Source organism: Echeneis naucrates, chromosome 23 (assembly GCF_900963305.1).
Source record: "Echeneis naucrates chromosome 23, fEcheNa1.1, whole genome shotgun sequence".
Classification (NCBI taxonomy): domain Eukaryota; kingdom Metazoa; phylum Chordata; class Actinopteri; order Carangiformes; family Echeneidae; genus Echeneis; species Echeneis naucrates.
Genome location: NC_042533.1, coordinates 13,356,759 through 13,371,859, shown reverse-complemented (window position 1 = coordinate 13,371,859; position 15,101 = coordinate 13,356,759). Strand labels below are relative to the sequence as shown.

Sequence of the window (15,101 nt, the reverse complement as noted above, 5' to 3'; positions counted from 1 at the left end):
TTCATCCTTCATCATACTCACTTGTCATCTCCAAATTAAACCATTTTGGTTTCTGTGTAACTGACATAACGTTGTTTTAATTCATAAGTTAGATTTTATTATTAATTGCATCTATTGAAAGTTCCGTTTTTGTCAGTTGTTGAATTTATCCACTAGCTTTGTCTTTGAGAAACTGAAGCTAGTTGGTCAGAGAGGTAAATACCTATGAGAGAAACAGCATAATAATAATAATAATTCACTGATGGATGTGACTTATTGACGTGGAGTCCTGTTACCTGCATTAACAGATAAGTTGTGTTCATCACTGATTGTGCCGTTGTTCTGGTTGAAATCAGTATTTCCTGCTCTACTGCTCTCATCTCAGTAGCGTCACTGGTCACTGATCTAAAGTTTACAGTTATACAACCTGTTTTGGACAATTTTTTGCAGTGATGACATGCAAGAAAGGTCCTTGGGTTGAACTTGAACCTCGGCAGCTAACGTCAGGTCTGTGTCGTTTTAAGCCTCCAGTTTGTAATCACCATCTAAATTTACTTTTTAAACTAGTAGAAAATATTTTGGGAGGAGAAAGTGGATCTGGCCTGATGTTTCCTCTATTCCGATTGTGTGAAACTGTCAATAGCCACACTCTAATCCATCCCCTACTTTATGGCCTTTTTTCCTCTAAATTGTACCATCATTTAAAAAAAAATCATCATGTTGAATTGAAGACTTGAAACTTCTGACTGAGACTATAAACTCATCAGCAAAATGTTTACTGAGCTAATAAATCAAATGAAAAGTGGGAAGATTTTCACATAGACTTTTTACAACCAGTGGAGTCGCCCCGATGCTCGTTAGATAGAAGCAGGTTTAGGCTCTTCAGTATTGGCTGAAGTCAGCATCCACGATTATAGATTATTGTTTGCATATATTTTCTGAAGTTTGAGTCTGATGAGCTCTCAGGGCCACCATGGAAGACTTTTAAACTTTGTTTTCCAGCTTCATCTTGACTTGTTTCCAACTGACTCAGTTGATATGAATGTTATCATAGAAACAATTGCCAAACCTAAAAAAGGAACAATATTAATCAAGATCAGAGCTCTATCTGGTAGAGCTAGAAACACCTGAACTAGGCTCATTCAGGTGACAAATTTTACAATGACAAAGAGCAGGGACAGTGATTGATTTGACTCTTTGTAGAACAACTTCTTAAGGGAAGCCTCTCTCCTATTCAAGCATCATCATGTATTATTATAATTGGAGCGAAAGACGCTCGTATTCTCAGAGTCAGCAGTGCACAAAGCAATCAGCCTTGAACCTACTGACCGCTCTGCTAAGTGGTGGGGAGCAGTGTCGCTGCCCTTTCTTCGTCCTCAGAGAGCTTTGTTAATAAAAACTGGCCCGGGCTCCTGGCGGTCTGGCCAACGCCCAATCAAAAAGCCATTAATCTAGCAATCTACATTAATTTGTTTCTCAACAAGCAGATGGCGGGACCGAATGAAACCAAACAGACACGTGTTGTGTGCTGCATATAAATACACTTATAAATAGGCTTTGTACGCAAACAACAAAGGCCAGACTTGGCCAAAGGAGGGCTGATACCTGATAAAGATTTCAGCGGTTGATGGCTGAGAGCACTATGTTTCACCATGAGCTTAAAGCTCTAAATATTAGTATTTTTCAACAAAATTCATCCTCTTGACCTCCCATCTGCTCAAGGCCTGATAACAATCTACTATTTGCTCTTGTTTGGTTGTCCTTGACATTGACATTTCATAGAAAAGCCTGTTTCAAGTCAAATGTATTTTATTTCTCAGTGAGAGACACAGCTTACACCAGCTGAAGCAACAGTTGCTGTTAGTGAAAGTGCTTCCAAATCAGGCTGAGGCCAGAGCCTGGTTGGTTCTGTCAACCAACCACAACAAGTCCAATTCAGCGGCTGACTCATCTTGATTTAATGAACAGTAAACCAGCAGAATGTTGTGAGGAAGCGTGACTGATCTGAATGGGCCTGCGGTGAGTCACACCAACACAGATCATGTCCTCATGATTTGGGCTTTTGCTGAAATCGGTGTGGAGAATAATTCGACCCTTCAGGGCGAGCGTTCTTGACAGTACCGTGGCAGTTGTCATGATAGGGATCTTGTTTGTGCACATCTAACCGTACGTTTCTGGCAGGGCTTCCCACTGCAGCGGGGGTAGCTAATGACACAGTAGCCTGTTTGCCTTTTCTGATCTATTCTGGGGTTTTTGTTTTTTTTTTGCAGAGGACGGCGCACATGAGAGATTCTGAAGGAATGATTACAGAGCCATGTGGTGTCCTGGAATAGACAGGTGTCAGCCTGAAGCCACAGGATGCTCGTTTAAGGTGTCTATCCATTGCAGAAAAGCGTTTGCCTGCTGGTGAACACAGGTCCTCAATTAGGACTTTTACCACTACAGTGAGGTGTTACAGCTGATCTGAGCCTGTGGAGGGAGCTCATCAGCTTACAAGTAGCAGCTAATTAGCACACGCTCCTCTGAGAATCTGAATGCCTCACAAATAACTGCTGGCTATACAATACAGCTGGACCCTCTGTGTGTGTTTCTCTCCATGCATTATCTCAACTGGTCAGCACCAACCTGCTCTGGAAACGATAAGTGCCTTTTTGTTGTTTTTTTGTGATGCACTGAATAGAGCTAAAAGAGAGGTGGAAAGGGTTCAAAATGTTCGTGACGTGTGTGGCTGCCTGTGTGTTTGTGTGGGTCTGTTGCCAACATGATGGTGGCAGCGTCTGGATCACAGGCCACAGAGCCAGCGAACCAGACGCTGCCTCACGCTGTGGTTACCATGGGAAGGTGAGATACTCCTCAAGTCTGAGTCTGCGCAAATCTTGTAAACCTTGACGTGAGCATGCATTTTGTGCGTGCGTGCGTGCGTGTGTGTGTGTGTGTGTGTGCGCGTGTCTATGTCTATGTGCAAACGAGACTATTTCAGCATCTGTTGCTGTCTACATGCCTACAATTTAAGGGCAGAGATGATGGCTTGAACACACCACTCTGCTTTACTTTATTTATGACATTTCTAGTATTTTTTTCTTAGTAATAAAAAATACTGCAGACAGGAGAATGTTAAATAATAGTGATAAAATAAAATGATTTTAAGAATGTGCTTTAAACTGTTTAAGTTTATACGTATCATAAAATGCATATATAAGTAACTTTATTTAGAGAACACAGGAAGATTCAAACCGTCAGTGTGACGCCGATGTTTTGTTGCCAAACTCCTTTATTCCTCAATTTAAATAAATGGAATGTGGAAGTGTAAATCAGGTTTAACCCTGACCTTCTCAGTGTAAATATTACCTCCTGACTAATATTTTCATGTTGTGATCAGCGATAACAAAAGCGCTCCGTGAGTAATGGTGAACTCATTGATCATTTCAAGTCCCCTGGAGGCAGAATCTAATGATCCCCTTGTTACAGAGATGTTCGCACTGCGTCTTTAGATCTTCAGACTAGCTTGTATTTTTACAACAGGTCGATGGAAAAAGTGGATTTTTCTATTTCCTTCGCTTTCTGGTTTAGTGAGGACTCTTATTGTGCTTCCTTTTCTTGTTGTAGCTACCAGTAAATGGTCATTGCAATGATTTCTGTTGCCCGTAGTGTCCTGGATGTATTCTCCACCTACCTCAGTCTTCCACAAACCTTATTCAAATCTAACAATAAGCCTGTAGTCTGTCAGGACAAAAACAGCCTGCTCCTTTGTCTGATGAATCCACATGGAGGGTAAAAGGCAAATTCAAGCTTGTCCAAGGTGAGCAAAACACATTGCTTGTCCAAAAGCTTTATCAACTGGCTCCATATACTGTCTGCTGTGATATTGCTCAGCTAATGTCTGGCTATAAAAATCCCAAATTGGTAGACTATGGGGATCAAGCTCTTGCAAAAAATAGCACACTTTCACAAGACAGCTGTGGCACAACTGGTAGTTTGGCTTGTGACTCCTCTCTGGGGTCCTTCAGCAAGACACTGAGAATTCACAAAGAATTGCTGCAAGTTCAACCTGTTTAAGATCTCATGGACCTGCCCTCTGTCTCTGTACTAACACAACATCACAACTAGAAACACATTTCTCACACACTGCTCATCACCTTTTTGTTTATAGCTGTGTAAACCTGTCAGTCCAAAATCCTGTGTGAAACCTGGTTCTGGTTTGAGGTCAAGGCTGCTGGCAACGTGTGATTATTTTTGGAGATGTATGTTTGGGGGTTGTGTAAAATTACTAGTAGAGTATGATGGAGCTTCATTATAAAAACATGAATTTGTTGGTGCTCTAGCCTTAGTTATTGTTAGTGCAGCGTGAAGACTCCCTTCTCCACTCATTCATTTTCATTGTGCAGGTCGGGGGTGAGCATAATATCTGCCTTTAAGTGTTGAGTGATTTCTTTACATATCAGTTGATGTTTTACAGTCATCAGACAGTGTCCTTCATGTGCCATGATCCATGAAATGGAGTACTGTTCAGCATTTTTCTTGGGAGAAAAGTGAAGGGAAGCTGCAGGTTTGGCAGAGTATTGCCAATAACCCCATGAGAGTTTATTAAACCTCATCTCTCTCTGTCTTTTAGTTTGTTATTCCTCCGCCTGCTAGTCTGTTTCCAAATTGTTTCCGTCATCAAGCTGATTTGGAGATTCATTTCTTTCTTTCAGACTCCCTTCTGTTGCCCGTCTTTGCCCCCTCCCACTACGAGAGATCATTGCTGAATGATATGTTTGAATGCATTCAACATGAACTTGGGTGTCCAAGCCGTGAAAACATATGATTTTCTGCTCAGGATTTCCCAGGAAACAACGTGGCTTGGCAGATGATGATGTTTCAGTGTTCTGTCATGTTCTGATTGTAGTTAAGTCATTTTGTCAGTGACAGCCTAGAAATTAGAAGACTCAGAATAACTTAAACATAACTTTTACTTTTCTCTTGTGCTGCAGCCAATTCAGATGCCCTTGAGCAAGGCAGCTTTTTGTCTGAATCTGTGCAAATGGGTCACTATGAAATAGGACTTTGAAAGCAACATGTTTGCATCGTAAACATTTCTTAAGCTCTAAAGAAATGTTGAGTAAGCGTTTGGCAGGGGAAGTCAAAACAGTTTTTCCTCACAGAGAATCAACATGCTTCCAAGCCCCTTTTGCTGTCCCACATTAGTAAAGATGATCAATCAAGTTCACTCTGCCTTCCAGTTTTTCCTGTTGCATTTGGATTTAGTGTTTTACAGTTACGTGTTAAGCCGTAAACACAAACGAATGGAGCTTTCCTCAGCCCCAAATCCTCTCAACAAACACAACCAGGCTCAGCTGTGTTTGACAAAGCCATTGTTCCTGATCGGCCCAATCATGGCTTCCAGATTTCACTTCATTTTTGTTGGAGAGCGTATGTCATCTAAATAAAGTTATTATTTTTGATCCGTCTCGCCAGCGCCAGGCCACATGCAAACAGGTTTACGTTTATGTCAAGTCTATTATTTGTATACTGGCGGCATCAACCCCTCAGCTCGGGTGTTTAGTGAGATATGAATAAATCCATGTTTGGAACCTGCAAACTGCTATTACCTCTGGATTAGGTGGGTTTGAAGGAGACCTCTCCACCCTGCTCCCAGGACAATAATGATGGCTGCCGGGGGAATTGAGATGTGTCATCAAAAAGCATTTACATCGTAAAAATGGCTTCCAGTTGCTTTGGTAACATGGTTGGAGTCCATCTGCCTGGAAGGACTTTGTCAAAAATCTTTTGGTTATCATTCATTTGGACCTCTCCTTCAGTTCAAATATCCAAAGCAGCAGATGCTTGCTGCAGCATACCTCCAGGATTAGGATGCTCATCTCTTTTAATGACCCCGGAAAAACCGATTCACGCTTTTGCTTCCTCTACAATTTGCTATTGAATGCTCAGCTGTCCAGTTTCAGCAGTCTTACTTTAAGACAAGTCCAACAAAATTCTACACTGTGCAGCCTGATGGAGCCATAAATGTGACTACATGGCCACTGTTTTTCTTCACTTCTTTCTTGATGCAAAATTGCATGGTTAGACTTAGGCTTTAGAATATTTCCGATGTAGCAGTTTCCAGGAGGAATATTCAACTTCCACGTTATTTCAAATCTTTCTTTACTTGCTAATGAGTTTTTTTCCATTGGATGTTTGTGTGTAAAGAGATATTCTCAGAGTTTGATACAAGAATGTTGTTGTCACGTTGCTCTGACATCTGCCTTTGGACTTTTTGCCTCGGGATCTTTAATACGTGTGTGAAATGAGGGTGTTAAACCTTATCATGAAGAAACTTTTGCTGCCAGGAATTATATACCTGGGTATACTTTATTTGAACAGCACAGCCAGGACAGAGTTTCTGTTGAGTTTGACTTTTTGTCTGTCTCTTTTATTTGTGAACATCCTTAATAAACTGACTCGACACTGATACCAACATTGGACGCTGGCATTCATCTCCGGCCTCATCCATCCTGCTGTGTTACAGACCAGTGACAGACAGACGCACCATCACATCACAGCCCTATCGATTCCTCTTGCTCAGCGTTTGTTTAGTTAATGTGGCTGTATGTTGTGTTTAATTACATTTAGGACTCTTGCAGGGGCAGCACCAGTGCCAAGTGGAGGTTTTCCAGCCTGTGCGGCCACAGAAGAGGCGTCTGTCCCAACTTGCCTGTTTCAAACTGCATTACACAGCTAAATGTCCTCCATTTGTTGTGTGTATGCTCAAACCCCCTGAATGCAATCAGCGTCTTTATTTATGAGACAACATTGGAATGATGCCCTGATTAAAGAGCCCATACATTAACAGTCATTCAGCTGGAGTACATTAAGGAACACAGACAAGTTCTGCATAGTCTTAACTTCCTCTCTGCCCCATCTGCTCACACTCCAGCATCTTTTCTCCTTTCACCCTGCTCCCCCCAGAGGCTATGCTGCACCACTGCAGGTTCTGCCAATAATACCTGCGTAGCTATAGTCACTGCATTGTGATCAGGACTGTTGAAGGCAGTTTATATGCTCCAGGGTTAGGGCTGGCTGTTTGTTGGCGGCTTTTGGGATCCGTGGCACGGAGAGGGACCGAGGGCAGCGAGGAAGAGGAGGGAGAAAGAGGAGAGAGATACTTCATGAGCCATCAATAAGGATAACATCAGCAGAGAGACTGGACTTCTGTTGATTGATGCTGGCTGCCGAAAGAAAGAGGAAGGAGGGTGCGCAGAGGCAGGGGAGGGGATGGGGGGGTTCAATATGTGTGTTTCCTGTGTATAAGTAGCTAAGGATCTGTGTGTGTTTGTGAGTGTATGTTGTCTCATCCAGCCTGTGTGTCTGTATGATGTCAGTAGTTTCAGTCAGCACCACTGAAGGTGGTGTTGTTACTGATGATTTGCCTCTGTGGCTGCGCTTTGGCTCCAGCCTCCCAAAGCAATTGGGATTTGGGGAGGAGAGGCTAACGAGTGCAGGAGGCTGACAAGGCTCAACTCCAAGCGCCATTGAGGAAGTCATGAAGTGAGTGGATCAGCGAGTCGGCGCTCACACGGAGACAGGAGAGAAGCTTCTTGGGGCAAAAAATGCCGCTTTACTGTTTTTGCTATGTCAGAGAGAGTGGGTGAGGGAGGGTCCCAGGTCAGAACCCAGGACATCACCGTCAGATCTTCAAGCATCGCATCTTTCATTCTCACTAAACTTGAAGCTGCTGCAGTTATTCTCAGTCTCCATTGCTTTTTTTTGTCACGTCTCATCTTCGCCTGGCTTCATCTGAGCTTTATCTATTTTTTCCTTTGCAACGTTTCTAACTGATCTGCTGAAAAAGGAGCTCTGAAAGTGTCCAAACCTGGATCTGGAGCAGTTTTTCTTGAGTGCTCTCTGATGTGAGTTGCAGGAAATTTTCTGCAGCTGTTTCACTTCCTTTTTTTTTTTTTTTCAGATGGAAGGCAGTTTTCTGTAGTTGGCACATGCATTTTAGTCCAATGTTAATGAAAGTGCTGTGATTTATCTGTACAGAGAGTGTAAATGCACGGACAGTTTATGCAGCAATAAATTCCCCAAAGGATGAGTTTGGGCAGAAACTTTGTGTTCATGTGGAAGTGCAAATAAAGAGACGGCTTTCCTTTCTACAGGTTGGCATATTATATTTAAATTTTGGAGCACAGGCAGTTCTAAAGACCTATATATATATATATATATATATATATATAGTTGAGCTGTTTGAGATTTCCTCACAATATTTTTGCAATTCTGCATATCTGGAAATGTGAACAGTCTGCTGCAGCAGGCTGGATAGATAGCATACACAATGAGCCATAATATTGTCACCACTGACGTGAGGTGATAAACAGTGATTATCTGGTTACCATGGCACCTATCGGTAGGATGTATGGAATGGCAAGTGAACATTTAGTCCTGAAGTTGATTTTGAACCAGTAAAATGGTGGTTGAGGATGTGATGTGTAGATGACTGAGTTAGAGGATCTCCAACACTGCAGCAAGTGGTCCAAGAACTAAGGCTCGACCCAATGGTCTGATCCAACAGAGGAGCTACTGAAAAATTTAATGCTGGTTTTGATTTAAAAAAAAAAAAGAAAGAAAAAAAAAAAAAGCCATCACTGTTTTCTGTGTATGGGGCTGTGCAGCTGCAGACCAGTGAGGGTGTCCATGCTGTGACACGTCCCCCACCAAAACCGCCTACACATGGACATGTGGGGATCAGAGGTGGATCACAGAGCATTGGAGGAAAGTGGTCGGGATTGATGGATCAGGTTTTCGTTTATGTCGTGTGGAATGTTGCGTCTCTTACCTGGAACAGCAAGATGCCTTATTGGATGAAGACCAGCTGGTGGCGCTGTCCTGCTGGGAAACCTTGTGTCCTGCCATCCATGTGGATGTTACGTTGACACATAGCACCATACCAAACCTGGTTCAGACCAAGTCCAGTCTTTCGTGTAAATCTAATACCAGTGGCCTCTTTCAGCAGGATAATGGTTCCTGCCTCGTTATAGCAAGCTCAGTGAGGCTGATCTGTGCTACATGCTAAATGCAGTTGCTGGGATGGCTTGACAACAACATATGGGGCTTTGCAATAGTGCTCCACAACCCGGAGGGCACTCAAGTGTGGCGAGTAGTTCCACTTTGCTATAGTATGTTCATATCTTCGTACCGTACCCTTGTACTGTACTGTACCCTTACACCCCTAAACAGTTCAAGGTGTTGACTTGGCTCCAAATTCCCAATATCTCAATCCAGCCCAGCATCTGTAGTTTTAACTAGATCAAGTCCAAACCATCAGCTTGCTCAAGTCCAGACTTCGTTGGGCTGTTTTGGCAGTATTTTGTGGATCTGGGAATCAGATCTGGGCTAAAGATTCTCTCAAGCCTAATTCACCCACTGGGTCACACACAACCTCTACGCCGGGTACTCCCTATGCTGTCGTCAGCTAACACACACCCATTCATATCTGCATCCTTGGTAGAGTAATGAGCAGAAATCTGGATTAATTAGCATTTTGTTCAATGTGAGATAACAGTGAGGTTGAATGGCACACAGTTTTCAGTCTTCAAAAGTACAAGTCCTCTGTCCTTGCTCATTCTTGAATGTGAGATGTTGTGAATGGAGGCTTCAAACCTTCCTCCTCTCGTTCCTCCTGATTAACTCAGCTGTTGGGCAGCCTGTGTTCTAGTCTTGTTGGCCTGATGTGACTGTAGTTGTCAGCAGGAGCTGGACACACAAACTCTTCCTCTTTCACACACTTTCCCTCGCCCTCTACTTCCCTCTGCTCTCCTGTTTGTTTACTTGCCCCCTGATGGGATGTGGTTTACGTTTGAAACGTGTGTGTTTTTCTGTCCGTCTGTCTTTAGTGAGCGCCTGTAAGTGAGTGCATGTTTTACCCCGTTTTGCAGGCAGGTTTCCACTGGATGTGTGTTAGACTTTGTATGTGTTTTCCCTATGACGGTTCGCTTGTATTTTTTGGGGGCGGGTTCCTCTTTACGACTTCTAATCATGGAGAAAGTCGCTGAAGCAAACCACAACAGATACAATCTTCTGAGAACCAACATCTTTAAGGAGCACACGTCCCAATTCCAAGAATGGGAAAAGAGGGGGAGGAAGAAATGCTTTTAATTGAGAGTGGTGTGTGAGGTAAATGAGGGGAAAAAGGATTATTTCATCATGAGAAAGTTTTATGAGGGAATTCCTTGGCAAATGCCGACCAGCCGAGATGGTGAGGAGCCTTTTCTGTTTACAGGAAGTTTATCTGCAGACAAAGATGTTGGAGCTCAGTCTCCGAGTTTGATTAACAGGATACAGAGTTAAGCAGCACCAAATACAGTGAAATCTGAATTCATGCTTTTGTCTGAGCTACTTTTTGATGCTTGTGATGCTTAGTGGTGGGCTCTAACCCTAACCTCTACATTTCTGAGTGGATTTTCACCGTCCAGAGATCTTGATGCTGGTCAAGTCCATTTGTTTAGACTTTTTTCAAAAGCAGATACACCAAGATATTCAGCCAGCAGTGTCTTTATCTACACTTTTTTTTTCTCTTTTTCTTTTTTTGCTGGGGGGGGTCTGAAAATGTCAATTCAAACATAGCAGGGAGAAAGATTCTCTATTGCTGTCTGTTGAAATCTGAATCAAATGCATCCTCCACACACTGGGAGGCACTAGAGATGTCTCTCTATTCCTGGTTCTCAGACAGACAGGTCTAGAAGGAAAACTTTGAAATTTGGGTAAAGTTAGAAAACTGCTTTGGGTGTCTGAGCCTGTGTTTCTAGGATAGAGGATACATTTTCCCCTCACATCCTCTTCCATTCCTGCTCCTTCCTTTCAGTATACATGAATATCAGTATGTCTGCTGTCATGGGGCAAGCCCCCTGTCTCACATCCACCAGAGCTGCAGCAGCTGTCAGGGTCGGTCTGTCGCCCTGCGGACAAAGCTGGCTTACGGGCTCTCGTGAAAGACAAAGCGGCTGTTAAGAGGTTTAGGTGACAATACAGAAGATTAGGCAACATGTTGCTCATCCAGTTTGGAGGAGAAAGTAAATTTACCTCCTGTCTTCATCAGATCATGATGTATAAGACAGTGTGAAGTTTGCTGAGTGAATAACGATCCCCCCTCTGGTTATTTTCAATCTGCATTTCAGCACTGTAGGAATTTGTAGTGTTTTTGTTTCTACATATTTCTTTTATCAAAAAATATGACTTGAGCTAAACGTCCACCTGAGACTGTGTGCCGTTGTTCACCTGGTGCTGTGCAGTGTTTGCTCTGTCAGTGGAGGTCATCATTTGAGCATCTATCACAATGTTCCCAGGCATCACTTCTAAACTTCAGAGTGAGCGTTAATAAACAGTGCACATCTCTGCCTGGCTGGTGGCTCAGAGGGCCACAGAGTGTTTGTGTTTGTGTCGCTAGGATGTGTGGACAGCGCGTGGACGGTGCTGCCCAGCAGCACATTCACCGTGCTTCCATTGAGACTGAGAGACTGTTCAGGCAGCGTGGGGTCAAAGGTCAGCTTCTGTACAGGGAAGAGGGACTGACCTTTCCCGTCATTATGATGTTGAGTCTATAATTTGTGTGCCCTTTTCTCTGTTATTAATGTGCCTTCTCTGATGTGTGTTCTGTCTATCATTTGTTTAAAAAAGTACAGTGTTGGAAATGCACCAATGTCATCTTTGTCCAGTTTCACACCCTCTATGAATGCACATTAGTCCCAGTAATAGAAAGACCACATTGCTTTTTTTTTTAAACTAGATGATGAAATGAGTATCATCGTGTTCAGAATTCATAGTTATTTACTACTTTAAGCCTTTCCACCTTTGATACATGTAGTTGTAACACGACTCGTGTATTTTCTGTTGATATTTTATGTAGTGACACCGTGGACAAAGCTAATTCTGGTGTCTGGTCCAACTGATTTATCAGGAACTGCAGTGAAAACTCCCAGTGTTAATCTGGGAAACACTCCATGTCTCTGCAGAAACACTGACCCAGTGTGTGTCTGTTCTGTCGTTGCAGATTTACACAGACTGGGCAAATCACTATTTGGCCAAGTCCGGTTGCCCACGCCTCATCAAGGACCTGAGCCAGGACATCACTGATGGAGTCTTGCTGGCGCAGATCATCCAGATCATAGGTTAGTACCCCACACACATGCACACACATTTGTCTTGAGACGGTCCATCAGCTGGACAGTTGCTATTCCGTGTGTTGTGTTACTAACAGTATGTTGTCTCACTGCAGATACAACTTTAAATATTTGAAAAGTATTATTAATGATGTACAGATTAATAAATTCATATGTTACCAGCAGAATTAAAACGCTGGGTGTGTGGATAATTCATTCTGTCTGCCAGAAGAAGCGACCACCCACATACACACACACACACCCACACACACACACACACTCACACATATGTGCTGTTTGGTCTTTGTTGTGGAAAGTTGGAGGGAAGCTGTTCCTCAGTGTGATATTTGGGCCAAATCACAGCAGCTCTCCCTTGTTTTGGGTGCCGGGCGAGCGGCTGCAGCAGAGATCTATGACTCTGACACTCTGGATGCAGAGGCATGGGTCTCCCATTGGCGCTCCAAAGTCTTTACTTCTCTGTCTCTTTCTGCTCCTTGCTTTTTCTCCTTTTATGTCTCTGTCACTTGTCTTTATCTCTCTCTTTCTTTGCTGCAGTGTTTTTCCTTGTCTTTCTCTCCCCCCCCCCACGCTCGCGCAGTGGAACTTTTTCTGGGGCTCTCTCTCTCTCTTTGTCCCTCCCCCCCTTCATTTATTTATTCAGCACATTACTGATTATTTTTTTCAGAGAGCAATGTTGTAATCACATTACAGTTTCAGTAACTCCAACCCTCCCCTTGAATTTAATGGCTGTTTTTGCTGTGAACAGATCAGAGATGTGTTCGCATGGTGGAGCAGTTGGTCGTAGGATTGGGAAAGACTAGCTTCTGCCAAAAGAAAGTGCACATTTTAAAGTTGTCTGAAATAGGTTACATGTTGCATCCTTTGAGCTGGCAACTGCACTAACCCTGAGCAGAAAACCAACAGCCTGTGCACATGAATCTGTTTTTACGGTTCACATGTACAGTCAGAGAGCTCGTAAATTTTGGGCTGCATACAGATTGGCCATATGGACACTCACAGGCCTGGGCAGATGATGGAAATTTATGCCAAGTGGACACACACAGATGTGGGAAATATAATTTGGTCCTCTGTGTTTCTTCCCAAAACCTATTTAAACCTTAACCCTATAATGCAGTGCGTATCATATTTGAACCATACATTTATGAGAGCATCCCCCTTGGAAGAATGGAAGAAAAAGAGATTGAAAAAGGCAAAAATTAAGATGTAGATGTTACAGATGGCCAAGATGAATTGGGTGTAATGCCCGATGTAATAAATATGATATTAACAAAAAAGCAACTATGCTTTTTTTTCTTCTACATTTTGTAAAATGGCCAAAGAATATATATATGTATGTATCTTTGTTTATGTAGATACGCAGACCAAAGTAACAAATATTTCGCATCTTAGTCAAACTCCAATGTAAGGAACTGTTAAGTGGTTTATGGAAGAAGCGCTCACCTGGTTTTGTTCAACTCTGTGCACCCTGAGGCGTCACTGTGAGGACTTCGGTGTAGTCACTGAGGTTATGCTAGCTGTTAATGGTCAATAAATTCCTCCAAACCACAAGGTGACAGCAAGTCCAACTACAATGCAATTACAATTTCACACAACACATAAAGAGTCCAATATTTTAGATGTTGCCGGTGTTTTGACGTGCTGACATCAATACGAAGATAGATTTACCATTTAGTCAGAGAGTATTTTCTGAACGATAAAGTAAAAAATAGCCGACTTCAGGTAAGAATTCAGAGAAACCAAATCCTGGTGGTGATGGTGGCTTTGGAGCGAGGCTGGTGACTGTTTTGCCACAGCTGGTTCTAAAGGCTCAGTTTCTGATTACAGACTGTGAGCAATTCTCTTTTGACTAAAACCTTTGATGCTTTCACTGTACACTAGTACAGAACCAAGACCTGATAAATAATCCCCCCAATAAATAAATAAATAAATAATTGGAAATCAGTTAAAAAGCATGTAATTTGTCGAAGTTGATTGTTACACAACTACTCTCCATCCTCCATCACTTGGACACATTTCTCTCATTCATTCTTTTTCTTCTTCTACATGTCTTGTGTTTGCTCTCTCTTTCTGTGTCTATATCGCTGCTCTCTTTGACAAACAGACAAGCAAACACATTTTCCTCTCAATTTCATAATCTGCTATATTCACCACTATCTTTCAATTATTTCCAGTTTACTTCCTTACGCTCATTTTCTCTCTCTCGCTCTCTCTTTCTCTCTCTCTCACTCTTTCTCTTCCTCTCTCCCTCCCTCTCTCTGCTGGATTGAAACTTTACCCTCCCTGCTTGCCCAAACAGACAATGAGGCCAAGCAGGCCTGTCAGTAATTCTCCGGCGGCAGCTGACGAATTAGGCAGCTTTGCTTCCCAGACCTCTCCTGCGTTGCTCTGCACCGCAGCACACACATGCACACACACACGCGCACACACACACACACAGTAAGGCATATTTACATGTACATCTGCACACTCTACTACAGTAACCTGAACCAAGATTTCCTTCTGGATTTGTGCACCTGAACTCTAAACTCACTGGATTTGAGGATGTTAAAGTTCCAAATGGGGCGACTGTAAAAATCAAATTTCTTCACTTCCTCCCTCACGCAGCAAATGAAAAGGTGGAGGATATCAATGGCAGCCCCAGGAGCCAGTCACAAATGGTGAGTTTTACAGCTTTTATGTTCAAACTCATTTTGCTCTGTTTCATGAGAGTAAATTACATTTATGAGGAGCATTTATCTTTAGCTGTGCTACTGTTAAATTTATGGGAAGTTTCACATTTGCACATCAGAGATTTTTTGTGCTAAAGCAAAATAAACAGGCTACAGGGACTACAGGCAGCTGGTGTAGCACTACGCAGATGACTCTACATTGCAGTTGAGTTCAGATGATGCTCTCATCCACAGCTCCTGACTATAACACATCACTTTGACATGTCTGACTGAAAATGACGTGGAAAATATATGAATG

The 15,101-nt window shown here is 42.7% G+C and overlaps 1 protein-coding gene across 4 annotated transcripts in view; it reads left to right on the top strand.

Annotated features, from left to right (window-relative positions):
* Positions 1-15,101, top strand: part of nav3 (neuron navigator 3) — a 178,950-nt gene that overhangs the window by 42,774 nt on the left and 121,075 nt on the right. For all 4 annotated transcript variants that reach the window (XM_029494728.1, XM_029494731.1, XM_029494730.1 and 1 more), the window contains exons 2-3: positions 12,005-12,122; positions 14,739-14,791. In XM_029494728.1, coding sequence (XP_029350588.1) covers positions 12,005-12,122; positions 14,739-14,791 — 171 coding nt within the window. The remainder of the gene's footprint in view (positions 1-12,004; positions 12,123-14,738; positions 14,792-15,101) is intronic.